This window comes from Oncorhynchus kisutch, linkage group LG21 (assembly GCF_002021735.2).
Source record: "Oncorhynchus kisutch isolate 150728-3 linkage group LG21, Okis_V2, whole genome shotgun sequence".
Classification (NCBI taxonomy): Eukaryota; Metazoa; Chordata; class Actinopteri; order Salmoniformes; family Salmonidae; genus Oncorhynchus; species Oncorhynchus kisutch.
This window is the reverse complement of record NC_034194.2, coordinates 30390316-30412254: the sequence shown is the minus strand read 5'-3', so window position 1 is coordinate 30412254 and position 21939 is coordinate 30390316. Positions and strand designations below refer to the sequence as shown.

The following is a 21939-nucleotide window of genomic DNA, read 5'->3' as shown; positions in this document are numbered from 1 at the left end:
CATCAGGTATTGTTTATTGGGTGTGTTTGAATGGTCTAGAAAACTGGGCAGTAGTGAATGGTTTGGAAGTAAGTTCCTGCTCTTGAAATCAGACATGCATGTCTGTTCTAATCAGAACCAGTCCTCCCAGCCATCTAAAAGGGGTTCTAAACACCCACCTGAAGGTGTGTAGTACAACACAAACTGCACTGGTTGTGTTGAACCAGCCCAGTTCATGTATACTTAAACTTTAGACAGCTGTCAGAACTCTTAATATATGGTGTTGGTATTACCAGTTTTGACCACATCCCTTATTAATTTCCAAATGCCATTAGACAACCTTTAAGTCGGTTCCATTTCTTCCCCCTCAAATCAAGGACCAACTTAGTACAAAATGGCTGTATTTAGACATTTTGTTCCACCAATTGGTCTTTACCAATCACAGATCTTTTTCAGAGCTGATCTACATTGGTCAAAATACCAGTTAGTGAAAACATATGAATTGGGCTGCCTGTCAACGCAGCCGAGGTGAGTGCCATTATCGGATAGTCGAATAAAAAAACATGAGCTGGCACACACCCAGATAATTATTTTATGTGGAGGTGCTGACTAACGGCGAATAAGCTATAAAAAAGTCGCGCACTCCATAAACTCCCACTGATTTATTGGGTAAATCAATGTTTCGGCATTACTGCCTTCGGGGAAATGTCATGAATGCTTGAACCAGGTTATGTAGACAACAGTGCAACCAATGATAATAGTGAGGGGTGCGTCATAAAGTTAATTTGAGTGAAACTTCTCTGAACAGAGAACATTAAAGCGATCCTGAAAAAGCACTGGCATATTCTGCAATCAGACCAAAAAAAATCGCCCACCTCTTCAAGGAACCCCCACTGCTGGTCTATAAGTGTGGTCGCAATATTGGACATATCTTGGTGAGATCTGACATGCCCCCTGAGCCACTCTTGACACCCATTCCAAACGGAAATTACAAATGTGGCTCATGCGCAGTGCAATAGCACTATAAAAACATCCTTCTTCAGACACCCACATACAGGTCGAAAAATCCGTTAGGATTATCATCTCATGCAAGACCAAGGGTGAATTCTATCTCATCACCTGTTCATGTGGGAAAGCCTACCGAGGACAAACAAAAATACAATTTAAAAAACGCATAGCTGAACACCGCAGCTCAATCAAGTGTAAGTACATTGACTATCCAGTAGCAGCTCACTTTGTTAAAGCTAACCATCCAATCTCCTCCCTCAAATACACAGGCATTGAGCATGTGGTTTTAATATTGACTTTGACCCCAGGCCCTTATGAACAATTCTCTCTTTTATGAACAAGTATTATACATTATATTCTTTCCACAGCTTATCAGTGTACATCCAATATGTTCACCCTGTTACACAGGGTGAACATTACAGTTTTAACCTGAGAAATAGGAAACAAATGTGAAATTGAATTAAACAATGGTGGCGCTAATATTATGTACAATATTCAATGTTTCCACATAACCTAATAAATTCAACATGCCATAAACTATTGTTTAACAGCTTCACTCATTACTAATTAACATAATGACACACCCCTCACTATTGTCATTGGTTGCACAAATTGTCTACATAACCTGGTTCAAGTATTCAAGACATTACCCTGAAGAAGGCAGTGATGCTGATACGTTGGTGATTGACCCAATAAATCACTGGGAATTTATATATGGAGTGTGTGACTATTTATAGCCATTATCAGGTAGAACAGAAAACCAGCAGAACTGCAGGCTCAGAATCAAAAACCCCTGAACAAGAAAGTATCAAATAATTTGTCAATATGTTGTCCAAACAATAGTTTCTAATAGGCATTTTAATAATATAATTTACTTATCTCAAATTCATAAACACCCAAGACATGAGATCTTTAATTTAGTCCAAGGCAAATCTTTATTCTGTACAGGAGGAAAACCTTTCAGCGTTCTCTTGAAGGGGGGGGGGGGGGGGTTCTTAGGAGTTGGCGTTGGGGCCCTTCTTCTTGCCGAAGGTGGGCACAACATTGACGAAGCGCCTGTTGTACTGGATGCGACGCTTGGCACGACCAGTCTTCTTCTTCTTCTTCTCCTGCTTGTCAACCTGGAGTGATAGAGGGACAGTGCTATGGTCCATACTATGCAGAAATACATTATTTAGCAGACACTAAACCAGGCACTATAACGAGATTGAAACAACTGCCACAAAACCAACTACCATAGTGTCATAAAGAGTATGTTTAAAAAATATCAGAAAGTATCTGCTGACCTTGGGTGTCTGTCCCCGCACTTTACCGGCACGGGCCAGGGAGCCGTGGACTTTTCCTGGTGGGGAGAGAAAGCAAAGAGATTATCCCAAGTGAACATACAGCAATGGAAATGACAATAAGAGACCTTTACAGAGCATTCATTAGTTAACTGCTGATCTTGAATGGAGTTGTACAGTGCATTCAGAAATTATTTAGACCCCTTGACTTTTCCACATTTTGTTACATTACAGCCTTATTCTAAAATGTATAAATCCCCCCCCCCCATCAAATCTACACACAATACCCCATAATGACAAAGCATCAACAGATTTTCAGAAATGTTTGCCAATTATTAAAAATAAAACCAATTTAATATCACATTTACTTAAGTATTCAGACCCTTTACTCAGTACTTTGTTGAAGCAACTTTGGCAGCGATTACAGCCTCGATTCTTCTTGGATATGACGATACAATCTTGACACACCTGTATTTCGGGAGTTTCTAACATTCTTCTCTGCAGATCCTCTCAAGAACTGTCAGGTTGGATGGGAAGCATCGCTGCACAGCTATTTTCAGGTCTCTCCAGAGATATTCAATCGGGTTCAAGGGCCCCTCAAGGACATTCAGAGACTTGTCCTGAAGCCACTCCTGCATTGTCTTGGCTGTGTGCTTAGGGTCATTGTCCTGTTGGAAGGTGAACCTTTGTCCCAGTCTGAGGTCCTGAGCGCTCTGGAACAGGTTTTCATCAAGGATCTCTCTGCACTTCACTCTGTCCATCTTTCCCTCAATCCTGACTAGTCTTCCAGTCCCTGCCGCTGAAAAACATCTCCTCAGCGTGATGCAGCCACCACCATTCTTCACCGTAGGTATGGTGCCAGGTTTCCTCCAGACGTGACGCTTGGCATTCAGACCAAAGAGTTAAATCTTGGTGTCATCAGACCAGCTAATATTGTTTCTCATGGTGAGTCCTTAGGTGCCTTTTGGCAAACTCCAAGCAGGCTGTCCTTTGCTAAGGAGTGGCTTCCGCCTGGCCACTCTGCCATAAAGGCCTGGTTGGTGGAGTGTTGCAGAGATGGTTGACCTTCTGGAAGATTCTCCCATCTCCACAGAGTAACTCTGGAGCTTTGTCAGTGTGACCATCAGGTTCTTGGTCACCTCCCTGACCAACACCCTTCTCCCCCGAATGCTCAGTTTGGCCGGGCGGCCAGCTCTAGGAAGAGTCTTGGTGATTCCAAACTTCTTCCATTTAAGAATGATGGAGGCCACTGTATTCTTAGGGACCCTTCAATGCTGCAGAAATGTTTCAGTACCCTTCCCCAGACACAATCCTCTCTTAGAGCTCTATGGACAATTCCTTTGACCTCATGGCTTGGTTTTTGATCTGACATGCATTGTCAACTGTGGGACTTTATTTTGACCGGTGTGTGCCTTTCCAAATCAATTGAATTTATCACAGGTGCACTCCAATCAAGTTATAGAAACATCTCAAGGATGATCAATGGAAACAGGATGCACCTGTGCCTAATTTCAAGTCTCATAGCAAAGTGTCTGTATATTTATGTAAATTAGGCATGTTTTTATTATTTTAACATGTCTAAAAACCAGTTTTTTCTCTGTCATTATAGGGTACTGTGTGTAGAAAGAGGAAACATTTATTTAATCCATTTTAGAATAAGGCTGTGACATAACAAAATATGAAAAAGGTCAAGGGTTCCAACCCTATTTCTTTCAAAAATCCAATCCTCTCATAGCTGTGATTTTATTCAATGGAGGAAGGATACATTTTCAAAGTATTCAAATCAGGACACATATTGAGATCATGTACAGGACTTCATAGACCATTGTAGCAAGCTGTATTTGATTCTCAATCATTTTAGTCTTATCCAAAGCCACTTACAAGAGCAATTAGGGCTACGTGCCTTGCTCAAGGGCACGTCGGCAGATTTCACTTAGACAGCTTAGGGATTTGAACCAGCAACCTTTTGGTTACTGGCCCAGTGCTCTTAACCGCTAGGATACCTGCTGCCCGAGTACTGACCTCCCAGAAGTCGGCCAGCCACTTCCAATGTGCAGTACTCAGAGATGCCACAGTCCACAAGAGAGGAGGAGTCCTCCAAGGGGGAACTGTCCAGCAATAGTACCTGGTCCTCCACTAGGAGACCCTCCAGAGTCTGGACATGGAGCTGAAACAACCCAACAGACACACTTACTGGTTTGCTCCAGACATGGATACATCCAAACAATTTACATGCATGTGACAAATCCAGACAATGTAACAAGACCAGGTGGAACTGTAGACTCAAGACAGTACACCAATTACACCACAATGATCATTGCTTTATCCAAGCTTAGCCTCTTCACCTTTATTTCTCTGACGGTCTCCTGTCCGGTCACCTCAAGGGTGTGAGTGTTCTGGGCACGCAAGAAGAGCTGCATCTTGATGCTGTGGATGGGAAGAGATGGTTCGTTAGCTTTTAGTATGAGAACAGTTGGCAGCAAACTGGGTGTCATTGGTCCACATGCGACTTGAATCCGCTCTAAAAAAGCAACTACGACTGCGCTAGGGATGACTACGCATTGACATATTGCCTGCCTAGGTGGCACATCTGTTAGATACCAATAGAAATAAGCAATTTAGGAACCAATAACTACCACTTCACTGCAAAGACAGAGCATAGCTGTAAGGTTTGGAAGTTGACGAGCTAGCTAAAGTTGCATTTAGACATACCTATGCAGGCAATATATTTGCAAATCAGCAACACGAGGATGTATTATAGTTACGACCTTAACGAATAGCTACGCATCCATGGACGTTTGATTAGCTAGTCAGCCACATAACTAAACTTGCTAGCCACATGGTGCACGCGGTTCCGGAAAAACGATGATTTGCTAAATAGAAGGCAATATAATAAATCATTATTCGTCGTGGATGGTGAAGTACTTATTCCGAGCTTATATATTGTCTCGAATGGGTATAATATGCAATATTTTAAATACATTTGCACAGGCCTTACCTCGGTGGATGCTAGCAGTTCAACACTATGCAAAAAAAGGGCTTTCGGAGCGTAGGCGGTGCGCATGTGTCAACCGTGTGACGTAGATAAGGCTGAGGGCACTACCATAAAAAGAATATGAATAAAATAGACTTTCCTATGATTCTGTATACAAATATCATTGTAAATGTTTGCCTGTACATACAGAAACATGTAATGATATGATACATCCTGCTGTTTCAACTGCTGGATGTAGACAGTAAACAGAATCAGCTTTTTAGCCCTGGGCCACACCTTATACCACGTCATGAGTATCTACATGATTGGTTACATATGAACTCTTCAATATGTTCCCGTTTGGTTTAATTTAGCCGCAATTGCGGTGACGTTAATATCGTACAAATATGGGTTAATTCAGGGAATAACAAAACATGAAATATGATATTCATCTCTTTATTATGAAATAAAACAAACATTTCCATTCATTTCTGTTTTTGTCCCAGGAAACAAAAACCATCTTAAAAATATCACATTTTAGGAAAGCAGAGAAGAGGCTCAGGGAGGAGCATAGCTGGTACCACTACCTCCATACAAATATATAATCTGTATCAAACATAACTAGATTCCCCCCACTGAGATATTGAAGAGGAACCAAATTATGCAGTCAATCAAAAAATTGAAAACATCATTGCTTTTTTCAACTGAGAAAATTAATATGAAGTCAGCATCAACACATGCGCAAGCAACACAAAAAGCAGCCGGCCAATGAATGAATGACAATGGTGATGACAGTAAATGTGCCAATCTAATGGCCAATTGAAACAAATTACGTCACACAGGAGGTGGGGCTAGCTGAGATGAGCAATTGGGCTGGGTAGATAGATGCTTCCTCTCATCTCCCTTTCTGTCTGCAAGACCTTATGTGGGTGGAGGGGGGTAGTACTGGTTATACTGCTGGGAATACTGGTTGTACTGTCCCCAGGAGTTCTGTCCCCAGTTGTTGTACTGTTGCTGTAGAAGGAAAGCAAAAGAAAGACAGGATTAGTTGGCATTCCTTCAAATACTTAGAAACATCTCATTCTAGCGTTAGGTGATGAAGAGAATAGTGCAACACTATCACAGCCTATACTGTTGACACCAGGCAGGATGGTGCCATGGACTCCTTCTGCTTAAGCCAAATCCTGACTCTGCCATCAAACTGAACCAACAGGAACCGGGATTCATCGGTTTTCCATTCCTCAAATGTCCTTGTTTTTAGCTGATAGGAGTGGAACCCGATGGGGACGTCTGCTTGCTGCAATAGCCCATCCGTGACGAGGATCGATGAGTTGTGCGTTCCGAGATGCCGTTCTGCACACCACTGTTGTACTGCTCCGTTATTTGCCTGTTTGTGGCCTGCCTGCTAGCTTGCACGATTCATGCCATTCTCCTTCGACCTCGCTCATCAACAAGCTGTTTTCTCCCACAGGACTGCTGCTGACGGGAAGGTTTTCACAGGAAACCCTTGACACGTGTGTGAAAAGCCCAGGAGGCCGGCCTTTTTCGGATTTACTGGAACAGGTGCGCTTTGCACTGACAATCATACCACGCTCAGTTGCTTAGGTCACTCGTTTTGCCCATTTAAAATCGAACAGTAACTGAATGCCTTGATGCCTGAATGTTTTATATAGCAAGCCATGGCCACATGACTGTCTGCCGGAACGAACCATTTTCATGAACGGGGTGGTGTACCTAATAAACTGGGTATATCGCTCACTGCAACATTAATTGGGTGTAAAACAGTAAGCCATAGGACTCACCTGGTACCAGTTGTAGTTGTAGGCAGAGTTGTTACCCTGCACATCTCCCTGCATCATGTGCCCTGAGCCTGAGTGCTCATCTGTACGCTGTCTCTTCGATTCGGTTTCCTGTGAGCTGCAGGGACAAAGGAACAGGTTCAGGTCAATCAAGAGCACCCAAATAACCAATTCAAGCATGGTGATTCACAACCTGCTATGAAGAGTCCTACCAATCCTATTGTTTTGTACTCAATGACGTCAATGTTAAGCTGAGGGAAGTAAACAAACTGAAATCTTACCCATTCTCTGCTTTCCTCTTTGCCGACTCATTTTCTTTCAGAAGCTTCTGGTGTTCATCGTACGCAGTCACTAACCTGTGAGGGTTAAAAATAATACATGGTTGAGATTAAAATGACTCACTATGCAGAAATCGCTCTGCCATTTCCTGGTTGCAAGAATTCTAGTTCACCTAATTTCAGTTCGTGACAAAACAAGTATAGTGTAGACTAGGGGTTTCAAACTCATTCCATGATGGCCTAGTGTCTGCAGGTTTGTTTTTTCCCTTTCAATTAAGACCTAGACAACCAGGTGAAGGTAGTTCCTTACTAATTTGTGATTTTAATTCAGCAATTAAGTACAAGGGAGGAGCGAAAACCCGCAGACACTGCCCTCCGTGGAATGAGTTTGACGCGTGGCGTAGAGAATCATTGCACTATCCAAAACCACTGAAATATCTTTTCCATAACCAAAAATAAAGTTTTCAGCTGGTGTACTAAACCGAAAATAACACGACACAAAAACTTAACGGGAAGCATAGCAAGTGCAACAGATCTACCGCTTCTTAAACTTGCTTTCAATGAGAATGACAGATCTATAAATCACAGGTCAATGTGAATTTGGTTGGGTCGCCCAGAAAAGTGCATATTGTAGCTTCAAGTGGAAAGGGCAGTCTTTCAGACTAATTTGAACACTGGTCATGAAACATTCATTCATTGTATTTGAAAGTAGGTACTGCAGGTGAACTGACTTGTTGATGTCGCTGCCAAAGTCCTGGAGGAACTCAACCTTGCGCTGAGAGAAGGTGAGACGGGAGTCGAGGGGCAGCGGGCTGCTCAGGGCACGGTCGAAGCAGGCCAAGATGTCAGCTTCGTTCTGCTGCACGTCCCCACTGTACTCCAATTCCAGCAGGTTCAGATACAGTTTAGCACTGGCCTGGGAGAGGCGCACACACAAAGCAGATTAATGATGAACTCAAATGGTTTCTCCAAATCAAACTCCCTTCGGCACCATGCGTCTCAATAACACATCTCAATATCAAGATCCTGTACCAAGTGACTCCATTCCTCATCTAGTTTTGTGCTCTTACCTGGTCCTTGTCTATGGCGTCCAGCAGCACCTTGCGGGCCTTGGCGAGGCTTCTCTGCACCTTCAGCAGCTGCCGGGCCAGCTTCACGGCGTAGAACGACGTCTCACTGGTGTTCTTCCCCGCCGCAATCGCCTCCCTCAGCAGGGCCTCCGCCTCCTCCAGGTTGCCGTGGCGCCGCTCCAGGCTGACCCGCCGCAGACGCACCATAGCTAGGGCTGGTACCGTAGCCTCCAGAGCCTTCAGGATACGGCGCGCCTCCGCTATGTTCCCTGCAACGAAACAAATGACAGAAACTCAGTTCCACTTCTGGGTTGAATGTTTCTAACTAGTTTTGTAGACAGAGACTACCAATCCTTTTGAACATGTATTACGTAATTGGCTCAGCCTCATTTGAATGTACCTGTTTGTAAATCACTTCGGACAAGAGCATCTGCTAAAGGTCTAATGACATGTGAATGTGATGTCAAGAGGGATCTAGAAACACCACTCACCCTGTTGCTCCTCGAACGCAGCCCACAGCAGGTGAATGTTGGGCTTCTTGGTCAGGTGGATGGTACACGCCTTCTTGTACACATGTCTTACTCCATCAATGCTGTAGCCTTCTATATATTTTGCATACTTCAGAGAAGCAAGAGAGGAGGGTTGGAGGAATAGGGGGACGGGGTGGATGGAAAGAAGGTGGGGAGAGAAGACGAGGAGGGGGTGGGGACGACAACATTTTAAACACCCATTTCCAGTTTACTCAACCAGTGAATTTCTTCATTGACAAGATCGTGTTTTTAGAAATGTTCTTTGTAAACCCATCAGCACCTTCATGGAACCAATAAGATAAGTTTCTGTAAGGTAGTGGGAGACGGAGAAGATGCAACGTAGTAGTTGGCAAATGCTGGAGTCAAATCTTGTGTGGCAAAGCTGGCCATCCCCTAATACAACAGATACAGTGAGTCACAGATCAACGATACACGCAAAGAAGAGATGTGCAGGACGATTTACTGTTGTCAGGAAGTGATGAAATCGTTGATAGGGGAAGTGCGGGGGGGGTTCATTATTTTTGAGGTGTCAACGGTTAAGGGTTGGGTTACCTTTGTCCAGAAGTCCTCGTAAAGAGCACAGGCGATGAGGCAGCGTTCGAACAGAACGACCACACGTTCGGGAGTGCCGTTTTCGATCTCATAGTCCAGGTACTCCTTCCAATTGCTGAGCTGGGTCTTCTCCAGGGCTTTGACATGGAAGTAGGGGCGTTTTATCTACAGGGGGAGAGGAGAAAGAGCATTCAAAATGGTGCAAGGACAAAAAATAACCACTTTGGAGAACTAGGGATAGTTCACCCCAAAATCAACAGTTGTCCGATATTTTTATACATCCTATTCCATCTACTTTGTAGACATCTGGAGTCCTCAACCCCAAATAAACGGGAAAGAGTGGCACCATCCCATTCAATTTCAACCCAGCTTGACAAAGCCCACTTTAGAGGTATGTGAACTATTCCTTTTAGCAATATGAAATATAATTGGATGATATTCTGATCATTAAAAAGTGTCAGTACTCACCCCTTCCTCGAAGGCCCAGCGTTTGCTGACCTCCTGCTCGTTTTGGTTGAACACCTCCTGGCGTGACTCGATCACCTTGTGTCGCATGTTCTCAATCTCCGTCACTCTCTACATAGAACACAAGACACTCAATGTTAACCTTCTCACTTCACTTTAAAACAATCTCGTAACAATCTCATTCTCCACTGATGTGCAAACTGCATGTCCAGCTGCCAAGATTATTTACATCACCATGAGGCCGAGAGAGCCAGAGACTAGCAGGGGCCCTGCCTGTCGAAGGCGAGGGGGCCGACCCAGGGACCGAGGCCCAACCCGGGGCAGGGTATGTACCGTATGCACCCTGCCTGTAGGCCAGCCCTGGTGCTGGGGACTGGAAAGGACGAGGGGTCACTCGACTTGGCCAGCCGGCCCACGATCCATCCATTCCTGACCCACTTTAAGTCGAGTCCCTGACTGGATGAAGCCAACTTGAATCCCCCACGTACTCATTGGCTTGGCTGCTGACGGAAAGACACCTCTTCAAACCTGCACAGATTTGTGTTTCTCTCCAAGGATGATGATGAGGCGAGGGCCTCTTTCCTAACTCTCTGGCATGTTGTGGCATATCAACCCCTCCTCGAGGATGAGGAGGTGGAGTCGTACCTTTGCAGGATCTGAGAGGTCTTCGGTGCCTGGCGGGAGCTCGTCAGCAGGTGTTGTTTCCCCTCCTTCCCCATTGGCTGCCGCTGCTACGTTGGCTAGCTCCACCCTCAGTTGGATAAACTCCTCCTCTGACAGGAAGTGTTTGGGGTTGTTGTTCTGCACATGCTCTTTGAACCTGCGAAGAGACATTCAATACATCACAAAACTACTACCAGAGAAGTCAAAATCAAATCAAATTGTATTTGTCACATGCTTCTTAAACAGGAGTAGACAAACAGTGAAAGGTTTACTTACGGACTCTTACCAACAATGTAGATAGAAAAATATTAAAAATAACAAGGAATAAATACACAATGAGTAACGATAACTTGGTTATATACACACAGGTTACCAGTAGAGTCAATATGCAGGGGTAGGTCACTGAAGTAGATATATACATATAGGTAGAGGTAAAGTGACTAGGCAACAGGATACATAAACAGCAAAAGCAGAGTATGTGATGAGTCGAAATAGTTAGTGCATAAAGGGTCAATGCAGATCGTCCGGGTAGGCATTTGGATAACTATTCGGCATTCTTATGGCTTGGGGATAGAAGCGGTTCAGAATCCTGCCATGCGGTAACGGAGAGAACAGTCGATGACCTGGGTTGCTGGGGGCTGAATTTTTTTATGGCCTTCCTCTAACACCGCCTGGTATAGAGGTCCTGGATGGCAGGGAACTCGGCCCCAGTCATGTACTGGGCCGTACGAACTACCCTCTGTAGCACCTTGCCATCGAAAGCTAAGCAGTTGCCATAGCATGCCGAAAGTGAGTGTGGCTGACAAGTGTACCACTATTGCCAGTGTTAAGTATTTGATTTCTCTTAGCTACCCACTACTCGAGATGTTGACCATAACAGAAATAGAATGAATAGAACGGACGTCCCCATTCAAGTCAATGATGGCATAATGGGTGGACTGGCAGCCATTTTGAGAGTACCATTGACAGAAAGTAAAAGCAGGTATACCCTTAAATCTAAGTCAGTACTTTCTGGGATCCTTGGGACCGCCCTATCCATAACATTTTAAAATGTCAACTTCCATAGGGGGGGGGGGGTCACAAGGATGCAGAGTTTGCATAGACCCTTCAATCTGTGCTGTGACTGGTTGAGTCAACTCAACTGACGTTAAAACAAATACAGTCCATGAGCCAGATGAGTTAGCATCATTATACATTTCCATGACAATCCAGCATCAGTAGAGAGCATCCCAAATGACCATGGAAATTATTGCATCATAACACCAGGCAGCCGTGAGTTTACAAATTGAATTGCCAGGGTTAGTGTCTCCAAGCACTTTGTATTAATTCTATAACCATAACCCTCATGGATGATTTATCAAAACCCATTGCGAATGAGCTGACCCCTCGTACCTCTGGAGGTGCTGTGAGTAGAGCTGGGTGGGGATGCCCAGGATGCGGTCGTAGATGGCCGTGACGTTAGCCAGTTTCTCCTGCTCCATCTCCCAGTTGATGTAGGCCTCCCATAGACGGTCAGAGCGGAAGTCTGTCCCTGCTGCCAACACAGCATGCTCATACGCACTGTGGGAAAGAACATAGGACATTGTTAATCATGTAGTCTATGACCTGAAAAGATCATGGAATAAATACAATGTCAAGACATGTCGTTTTGATTGTTGAAGTGTCACCATGCACAAAGCTTTTGTGTGTTGAGGTGAGTGAGATTCAGTCTTTCACTTTTCAGTGACGACAAGGATCTTTACTCACGCTCTAATGCGTCCTGGTGTCTCTGGATCTTCATGGTCAGCGTTGTCCTTGATGAAGGACATGTAGTGAAGCCACAGATCCACACTGAGGGGGATGGCCTGCACACCTCGCCGGTACACCTGGGGACAGGAGACAAAAGGACATTGGTGAATGAGACAGACTGAAAAGCCAATGACTGCCACAGCAAGGACCCAAAAAGTAGAGAGAACAAAGCAGACAGAACAAACTAACCCTGGCAAGTCCTTTCAGATCAACATAGAGGATAGGTGGAGACGTCCATTTACACTATTGACAACATCAGCCCATCTGCGGCAAAAGACATGCTCATTTCACACTTACCTCCTCTGCCACCTGCACATTGCCATGCTTCTTCTCAGTGTCAGCAAACTTCTTCCAGTAGCCGTAGCAGTAGGGGTAGTGCAGGAAAAACGCATCAAACGCCTTTCTCACAACACCGAGATGATTCTGAGGAAAACATATCAATTATAACTTACTTCCTGCCAGACAATTTTTATCAATGTGACTTTAACCAAATCAAGCCACATGTTCATCGAACCACAGGCTCTCCAATGTTGTTCCGGGAGAGCTACTCTCCTGTTGCATCCATGCTATCTGCGATCCGTAGGACGTCCCTACCACATTGAAGTTGAAAGGGTTAAAGTTAGGGTTTAGGGTAGGGACATCCCAAGGAGTCCTTGATAACACTGACTACACCAGCTGATTTTTAGAATCGGATGTGATGGATTAAGGTTGGAGAAGAAGAAAAACAGTGGCTCTCCAGGAACAGTGTTGGAGCCCTGATCTAACCCTTTAATCAATCAGGTTTAGTCGCATTGAGATTTTAAAATGTAGTTTTCAATACAGAAGACTATGAGAGCAGATTACACCTATTCACAATACAAAGGTCCACATAAAAATTCCAGGACTTCTCCACGCTCACCTCTTGCTCCACATACTGCAGCAGGTAGACCCAACCATTGAAGTCTTCAGGGTTCTCCTCACACCCTTTAGCCAGCTTCTCGTATTCAGCAGGGATGAGGGGCTCTGTGGGGACAGCTGGTTCCTCAGCTGGTACCTCAACAGGTTCCCCCTGCTCGGTCATCTCTTTGGATTCTTCCAGCTCCATGTTAGCTGGGCTTCCATCTTCCGCAACCATTGGTGGCTGGGCTTGGGCTGGATCTTGTTGCTGTTCTACAGCCTCTGACATCTTCTCACCCTGCATTAGAGACTCTGTGGCATCCTCTTGGTTGTTCTGTCCATCCTTACTTTCTTCTTCTGACGAAGCTTCCATTTGGTTCTGTTGTTCTACCTGGGGAGAACAAAACTGATCATCTGAATCTTCCCCTTGGAAGAGCTTGGCACTCGCTAGCTGGAAGTGCTGCACTGCTTGTTCAACTGATCCTAGATCAGACTGCTGGTCCTGGTGCTGCTTGATTACCTCCGGGGATGACTGATCTGACTCTGAGTCAGTGTCGTGGATAACTGTGGTGAGGTTGTCAGGGGGAACCTGGTAGGAAGAGAAGTAGACAAAGGGCACTGCTTGAAACGACAACCTTATTTAAAGTTGAAAGCATTGTGGTTTACTCGGACTGCAAGCAAAAAAACATGACATTGGCTATGTGGTGTTTAGAGTAATGATGACAGGGCATTGTCTTTGTGATTACACTCAGAGGCATTTCTCAATTTCCCAGAGCAAACCTGTCTATTTTCACCACTGACCTGGTCCATGGTCCATTCAGCAGGGTGCGTGAGGACAGGCAGGTCTGGGAGGAAGCCATCTCCGTTGCCCTCCATGGCTGGGGAGTCCCCACTCTCAGAGCTGTCTGTGTCCAACATCCCTGTCATGGGCTCGTCTGAGAGATGCAGGTTTGGAAAGGGACACAGGTTGCACATCAATCAACAACACAACATCAAAAAGGGTTGAGGGTAATTATTAGCTTTGGCTTACAGTAAAGTGTTTTAGAATCGGGAGTGGATCCAGACAATATTGACATAACTGGGTTATTGTGGGTTCTTTGGGCATATCTACTAATGCACGAAAAAAATCCTTATCAACAAAGGTTTGATATTCAATAAAATCTGTATGGCTGATACAAATGTGCCCACATATCCAGATATGGCTAGATAAGGTAACGTTAAGCTAAATGTATTTATCATACGTGCTCCAGATATTAACCTAAACCATTCAAATCAAACTCAACTGGGATTATTCAAATAACCTTGAGCCAAAGAATCGTCACTCTGACCGCATCTGTTGACTTGTTAAGAGATACACTGAGCAGTGAGTTGTATAGCATGCTAGCTAGCTGACTACAGGTGCGCATGCTGGTGATAGTAGCACGTTATGTATCTAGTTAAACAACATTTAATCCGGTCAATCAACTAGTTAGCTAGTTATTTCAGCAGCTATCTAGATAGACCATTTTTTGCAATAGTTAGCTCGAGCTTTTGGTCATCATTCAAGAACGGCACACAGTTGTAAAATTGGTTTAGCAACCTACTGCAGTCAGCATTTAACTAGCTAGCTACATCATTGGTCAGTACACACTCAATGACGTTAGCTAGCTAGCGTAGTTAGATGTTTGAATTACCAAACTAGATACACACTCTGTAGGTATCCTCGAAAATAAAACTTTAGTAACGTTACTGCGTGCTGTATTAACTAGGGAAAGGCGACAGTTTCATTCTAATCCCAAATAATGGTCTTAAAGTTGAGGCTTCAACCTTGCCTCGGTTTGGGCCTAGTTAGCTAGCTAGCCAGACCGCGCACGTCCACCATCTTCACGTCGTTACAGCAACCGAACTTGTAAATTCGCAAAATTAAATACAACATTTGCGCAAAGAGGTTTGCGACAACTTACCAGTATCTTCCATGGAAATTAGATGAGACAAATGCGTATTTCAGATACTTCAAACTAATCTAACCAACAACATGTAGCCGCGTTTCTACTCTCATTCTCCAGCGACAACTTCGAGGAAAGGCACAGTAGACGCACATGCGTACTGTAGTGTCATGCGGGTGGGTCCACTACAACGTAACCAAGAATGGTATAAACTTGGTTCGAGCCCTGAATGCCGATTGGCTGAAAGCTGTGGTATATTTAAGCAATAAGGCCCGCGGAAGTGTGGTATATGGACAATATACCACTGCTACGGGCTGTTTTTAAGCAGAACGCAACGCGGAGTGCCTGGACACAGCCCTTAGCCTTGGTATATTGGCCACATACCACAAACCCCCGAGGTGCCTTATTGCTTAAATATACCATGGCTTACCAACGTAATATATTGGTTACCGACATAATTCGAGCAGTAAAAATACATGTTTTGTTATACCCCTGGTATACAGTCTGATATACCACAGCTGTCAGCCAATCAGCATTAGGGCTCGAACCACCAGTTTATTGCAGACTGTATACCATAGGTATGACAAAACATGTATTTTTACTGCTCTATTTATGTTGGTAACCAGTTTATAATAGCAATAAGGCACCTTGGGGGTTTGTGGTATATGGCCAATATACCTTGGCTATAAAGGCTGTGTCCAGGCACTCCGCATTGCATTGTGTCGTGCATAAGAACAGCCTTTAGCCGTGGTATATTGGCCATATACCACACCCCCTCTGGCCTTATTTCTTAAATATATCCAGCTACTTGTGTCTGTCTGTAATGAATCCAACAACTGTAGCCAGTAGAGGCTGCAGTCACTGATTTACACAAAAGGTGAAATTTACCATTGCCATTCAGAATAAGAGGATAGGAGAATAACATTCCTGTAAATAGTTTGACACTATTTTACATCATCATTTAGCATTGAATTCAACAATGAAGTGTAGAATAATGTAAATGTAGGCCACATATAAATCCATCAATGTGTGATTGGAAGCATTCTGTCTGGCTGCATCTCCACCTTGTATGGCAGCTGCACCGCCCTCAAATTAATGGCTCTCCAGAGGGTGGTGCGGTCAGCCCAACGCATCACCAGGGGCATGCTGCCTGCCTTCCAGGACATTTACAGCACTCAGTGTCAAAGGAAGGAGAAGAAAAGCATCAAGGACCTCAGCCACCCGAGTCACGGTCTGTTCACTCTTCTACCACCTAGCAGACAGAGAAGGTACAAGTGCATCAAAGCCGGGACCGAAAGACTGAAAAACAGCTTCTATCTCCAGACCATCAGCCTGTTGAACAGCCATCACACAATCTCCTGTAGTAAGAGACAAAGATAGACTCCCTCACACAAAACAGATACACAAGCTCTCTCACACACACACACACACACACACACATATTATAGAGACATTAAACACTGGACCGTTTCTTTATATTGTTCTTCACACTGTAAACCACTGTACATTTACAATATGTTTTTAGAGTAAGAAAAATAGTACTAAAGCAAAATGACATCATTAAGCTGGCATCTCTGGTGCCACTATAATGTGATACATTTACAGTGAAAAGTTTTACTGTGTATACTGTATTTTTCACATACCTCATTCCAATATATTACATTTTTGTTACACTGTTTATACACATTGCATATTTAAATACTGGATTCTTGACATAGCTCACTGTAATATATCTGCTGCTGTACATAGCATTCTTAGTATATATTTTTGGTGTATATATGCATGTATATATGCAAGGATATTGTTTGTGGACTTTAGCTGTAGAGAGGGTCATCGGCTGCCATCTTCTCTCCATCGAGGTCCTGCACAACTCCAGGACAAGGAAGCGTGCAGGAAAGATCACTGCCGGCCCATCCCACACCAGTCACCCCCTCCTCCAAAAATTCCCCTCTGGCAGGCGGTTCAGGTCACTCATGACCAAAACCTCCCGCCACCTGAAAAGTTTCTTCCCCCGGGCTATACTTCAATTGCACTCTGTTAATCTCTCTGCATTTAGATATATTCATACCACAGGAGGTTGGTGGCACCTTCATTGGGGGGGATGGGCTCATGGTAATGGCCATCCTCCCCTCAGCAGCATCCACTGATTCATACTGATACTGTAAATGTGTACATCCACTGTATACCCACTGTATATTTGTATATCTGCTAATTATTATAGCACTATGCTCACTGTAGCTAGTTGTTTATAATGTATGTAAACTTTGTTTAACCTCCGCTGTCTGTATTCTGTCTCTTAATCTATCACTAGCAGCACCATATCACTAAGTACAATTCTGAGTATGTGTGTGTGAATGTACTTGGTGAATTTTTATTTTACCTTTATTTTACTAGGCAAGTCAGTTAAGAACAAATTCTTATTTTCAATGACGGCCTAGGAACAGTGGGTTAACTGCCTGTTCAGGGGCAGAATGACAGATTTTGTACCTTGTCAGCTCGGGGATTTAAACTTGCAACCTTTCGGTTACTAGTCCAATGCTCTAACCACTAGGCTACCCTGCCGGGGACTCTGATCATGATTTCAAAAAAATTCTAAAGGCTTTATGAACCAAATACTAAATGTATCTCATATCCACAAGTTGTCTGTTTGTACTGTAATGTTAAGAAAATTATAATTCACAGGAGGCTGGTGAGGGGAGGATGGCTAATAATGGCTGGAATGGAGTGAACGGAATCGTTTTAAATACATGGAACCATGTGTTTAATGTGCTTGATACCATTCCATTCCTGCCATTACTAGGAGCCCATCCTCCCCAATTGAGGTGCCACCAGCCGCCCGTGATATATATGGCATTCTATTGTGCTTAATGTTGCCTTATTATTGATGCCGTTGCTGTTGTAAAAGGAAGAGCTCAAATACAGCATTTAAAAACAAGTTTACAGATGGAAAAAGTACCTGCATTCTCTCAATCTGGGCATTGCAAATTCTCACGTTTACAGCCAATGAACAATCACGACGTCATATAATGAGCAGACGATGAAAATGACGTAAACAATAGGGAGATCAGTTTCTCGATGTATAAAATCACAAGACAAATTTAAAACGTGTTGTTTTCTATCATTACACACGAGATATTCTTTAATAATACCAAAGAAACTACAGCATTTTTAAAATTTAGTTTCGAGACAGACAAAACGCGGAGCGACACGGAGCTGAAATGGCGTCCATTTCAACTATCATATGATCGGTTTGCTGCTGAGTCTCTCCGTGTGCGCATGCCAAATGGCGTAGTGCATCTGTGCATGAGCAATCGAGAGGAAGTGGCGGGTGATCTGGGTCCGCACCTTTTCCGGTAACACAGCACTGCCAACGCTGTAACTGAACGACTGTAGAGAGGTAGAGAGGCAAGAGCAGGGATAACTAACCTGGGGGACCGGGGGGTTGCCGCAGTTGCAGGTACCTATCACATTTTTCAACGTGGCTCTTTTTGTGAAAGCTTTTGATTTATATTACGCGCTATTTTCAGTCTAGAATAATGCGCTTTAGACAGAACGGTAGCCGATTAAAGTTGTGCTCCGTCTGTCTGACACCCCTCCCTTTTCTGAAGCGCTCCGCTCCTGTGTTATAGGGAGAGAGGAAGAGCTGAAAGTCGGAGGAATCAATGACCTTTTGAGCATTCTAGACCTGGATGTCCTGGCGAAGATACGACCGGGGGTGATCTTATCTGTCTCTGTTACAATGAACTACTGAATAGAATCGTTCTTTTGAATCCGCCGATTGGAATAAGGGCAAGTGGACAGCCGGCAGACAAGGAGGAAGTCGGATTTACCACGGGCTTCTGAGAGGGCCTAATTTCATAAACGCAACTATTAGGCTGTATATATTTTTGTATTTCTCTCTACATTATTAAAAACACAAAGGTAGGCCTACGCACCGGGAACTGAAATTGGGATTTAAAGATGACTGTGCGCTAATCGTTTTAATCAAAGAGAAAGTGTTTGAATCGGAGTGTTGTAGATTATGAAAATATTTCCCCACCCTCTCCCGTGCACTGAGACGCCCAATTTTCGAGCACTTCAATTTCCCTTTGAATCCTCTCGAATAGGCTAGCACCCAGCTATTTTTGACAGCTGTTAGTGTAACGGGATATTTGTATCTTTCAGTGGATCATTTTCCATAGATTGACCGTCGTTCTAGACACAAGTGAAACGTTATCTGGAACTAACTTTTGTAACTGCTACCTTCATTTATATTTGTCAATCCACCACTGATAGACTGTCACGTGGATTTATGCTGTCGGGCAACCTGCTACAGCATTAGAAACCAAAATCTGTTTTATTTTTAAGAACCATTGCTGCTCTCTTGAAATCATAGGGAAGTAATTTACTTTTTTCCCCCCAAGGAAGTAATATTTATGCACAGCCTACAAGATGGGGAAAATGCTCTCGAAGATCTTTGGCAACAAGGAGATGAGGATATTGATGCTTGGACTTGATGCTGCTGGCAAGACCACCATCCTCTACAAACTGAAGCTGGGCCAGTCTGTCACCACCATCCCAACAGTCGGATTCAACGTCGAGACAGTCACCTACAAGAACGTGAAGTTCAACGTGTGGGACGTGGGGGGCCAGGACAAGATCCGGCCGCTGTGGAGGCACTACTACACTGGCACTCAGGGCCTCATCTTTGTGGTGGACTGCGCCGACAGGGACCGGATAGACGAGGCCCGCCAGGAGCTCCACCGGATCATCAATGACCGGGAGATGCGGGATGCCATCATCCTGATCTTTGCCAATAAGCAGGACCTGCCTGACGCCATGAAGCCCCACGAGATCCAGGAGAAGCTGGGCCTGACCCGGATCAGAGATAGGAATTGGTACGTTCAGCCCTCGTGTGCTTCCACCGGTGATGGACTATACGAGGGTCTCACCTGGCTCACCTCAAATTACAAATCTTAATGTTCATCACTTCTATGCTCAGCCTGGACTATTTAGTTACAATAACAAGCAAAAAAGCAAAAAGAGAAGAAGTGAAATGAACAACAGATGGGGAAAAAAATGACAACCTGAGGCAATGAATGAATAACATGACTTCTCAGATGAGTAGGCCTATATAAAAGAGAAGTTTGATTATAATCCTCCATTTATTTCTTTTGATAATGGTGAATGATGCCCCTCTATAACCCATGTTTTTTATAAACAAAATGCAATTATTTTTGTCTGGCTTTTCTTTTTTTTCACTTTGACTCTAGTATACTGAACTCACAGTCTAATCACTCAATAATTCACAAAATATTATTTTCAGAAGCTCTGAAAGATGCAGATTAAATGTTTTTTTTCTCTTGTATGATTTATTTCTACGGTGGCAGGGTTCAGGGTTAGGGTGTGCTATTTTTTGTCCCTCAGTTATAGATACATTACAGACAGCCTTCTATTCCGTTTTCATACAGTATTCTCATGACCCAATTTCCACCCAAAGGATGGGAAAGGCCAATGCCCCTGTGTGGACGTTACCAGCTCATATCTGCGCCGGAAACCAAGGGACAGATTCAGCATATCAGTTCTCATGGTTCCAAACTGCCACCATGGTTTTTAAAGAGTTAAGAACATTTATTACAGACATGTAAGGACCTCATGAAGAAGTACTGTTTTCACTTTTGATTGATTGTACAAAATGGTGGAGATGATTGAGGAAAATGTGTTTAGTACTTAATTCCTTAAACAGTGATTCCATCCCATGTCTGCTAGGGAGGTTTTCTGAGAAGACACCATGGACACTGCGACATGGATGGATATCATTGTATTTTTGTTCTGTTTCGGGTCAGAATCTGTTACCACTGATCTCTTTTTGCCTCTAATCTTCTAAGAGCTTCCATTTCCAGTTGAGTATTTGTATTTCTGGCTGCCTTTTGGGAAGCCCTGAGTTACAGGTGCACCAACAGAAAGATAGACAGTGTGGTGGAAAGCACCCTCATAGCTAAGTCTTCACTAGGGGTGGGAATGACTACCCGATCCACAAGGGAGTGGGGGGAAACACAATACTATAGGGCCCCTTGACTAAAAGTGCACACTGACTCTTTCTGACTGACTCTTGGGCCCAAGTAAGCAAGTGTTTACTTTTCAATCCAGCACCACTTCCATGGTGCTCTGCTCTCCAGTGAATGGGGCCTCCTGCTCAGTTCGTTTAATCCATTCACATCAGTTGTACAGCTCTTCATGCAGTCAGACAAGACTACATGTTCTGTTCATAAGTTATAGATATGAAAATGCTTTGTTTAATTATTTTTGTTCCATTTGCTATGCTGATGAAATAATAAAAATATGTATCCAGATCAACATGGAAGTGGAGCTTTTTCAATATGAACCCTGCAACATTTCACATTATCAATGAGCATGTACTTGCCTAAAGGATTTAAAATGTCACGAAAGAGGAAGTGAAATTTGGCCGTTTATAAGAGTTAGAAGGGGGAAAAAGTTGATGTGAGAACTGTGAAGTCAGTTTGGTGTGTTTCCGTTGTGCTCGTGAGTCACCGGCTGTGAATAAGTGATGATAAGATCTCTGGTTTCGGGGTAGTGATTGGTAGGTAGCTTAGGTCCAACTTTCCAGGCCTACCTCAAGACTGTATTTCTTAGTCCATCATTAGAATACTGTACTAGGAGTCTCTGGTGTATTCAACCCAAAGTGCTTTTTGGACATTTAGGGATGTGTTCTTTTGTGAATTTGTAAGGGGTTCTGTTTTGGAACTCTG

The 21939-nt window shown here is 43.8% G+C and overlaps 3 protein-coding genes across 8 annotated transcripts; 1 reads left to right on the top strand and 2 right to left on the bottom strand.

The window, feature by feature from the left end:
- Nucleotides 1-1304: 1304 nt before the first annotated feature.
- Nucleotides 1305-5368, bottom strand: LOC109882495 (ubiquitin-like protein FUBI). The gene is made up of 5 exons (XM_020474607.2): nucleotides 5269-5368; nucleotides 4616-4697; nucleotides 4293-4437; nucleotides 2274-2329; nucleotides 1305-2108 (listed from the first exon to the last, which is right to left on the bottom strand). The coding sequence occupies exons 2-5, from the start codon at nucleotides 4688-4690 to the stop codon at nucleotides 1983-1985; spliced, it is 402 nt and encodes a 133-aa protein (XP_020330196.1). The 5' UTR covers nucleotides 4691-4697; nucleotides 5269-5368; the 3' UTR covers nucleotides 1305-1982.
- Nucleotides 5369-5684: 316 nt separating this feature from the next.
- Nucleotides 5685-15357, bottom strand: prpf39 (PRP39 pre-mRNA processing factor 39 homolog (yeast)). Of its 2 annotated transcripts, XM_020474604.2 has the most exons (16): nucleotides 15209-15323; nucleotides 14067-14200; nucleotides 13786-13854; nucleotides 13288-13656; nucleotides 12687-12812; nucleotides 12348-12466; nucleotides 11994-12161; nucleotides 10584-10758; nucleotides 9942-10049; nucleotides 9474-9638; nucleotides 8883-9009; nucleotides 8392-8660; nucleotides 8053-8237; nucleotides 7325-7399; nucleotides 7047-7161; nucleotides 5695-6258 (listed from the first exon to the last, which is right to left on the bottom strand). In XM_020474604.2, the coding sequence occupies exons 1-16, from the start codon at nucleotides 15219-15221 to the stop codon at nucleotides 6166-6168; spliced, it is 2310 nt and encodes a 769-aa protein (XP_020330193.1). In that variant the 5' UTR covers nucleotides 15222-15323; the 3' UTR covers nucleotides 5695-6165. The 2 variants fall into 2 exon arrangements, with proteins under 2 accessions (XP_020330192.1, XP_020330193.1); XM_020474603.1 differs by having other exon boundaries at nucleotides 5685-6258; nucleotides 13288-13854; nucleotides 15209-15357.
- A 2945-nt stretch (nucleotides 15358-18302) lies between these two features.
- On the top strand, nucleotides 18303-21526 carry LOC109882491 (ADP-ribosylation factor 6-like). 5 transcript variants are annotated; one of them, XM_031800183.1, is made up of 3 exons: nucleotides 18437-18647; nucleotides 18820-18905; nucleotides 19594-21526. In XM_031800183.1, the coding sequence occupies exon 3, from the start codon at nucleotides 19622-19624 to the stop codon at nucleotides 20147-20149; it is 528 nt and encodes a 175-aa protein (XP_031656043.1). In that variant the 5' UTR covers nucleotides 18437-18647; nucleotides 18820-18905; nucleotides 19594-19621; the 3' UTR covers nucleotides 20150-21526. The 5 variants fall into 5 exon arrangements, with proteins under 5 accessions (XP_020330191.1, XP_031656043.1, XP_031656045.1 ...); XM_031800182.1 differs by having other exon boundaries at nucleotides 18532-18647; nucleotides 18820-19111; XM_031800184.1 differs by having other exon boundaries at nucleotides 18550-18647; nucleotides 18799-18905.
- Nucleotides 21527-21939: the final 413 nt, after the last annotated feature.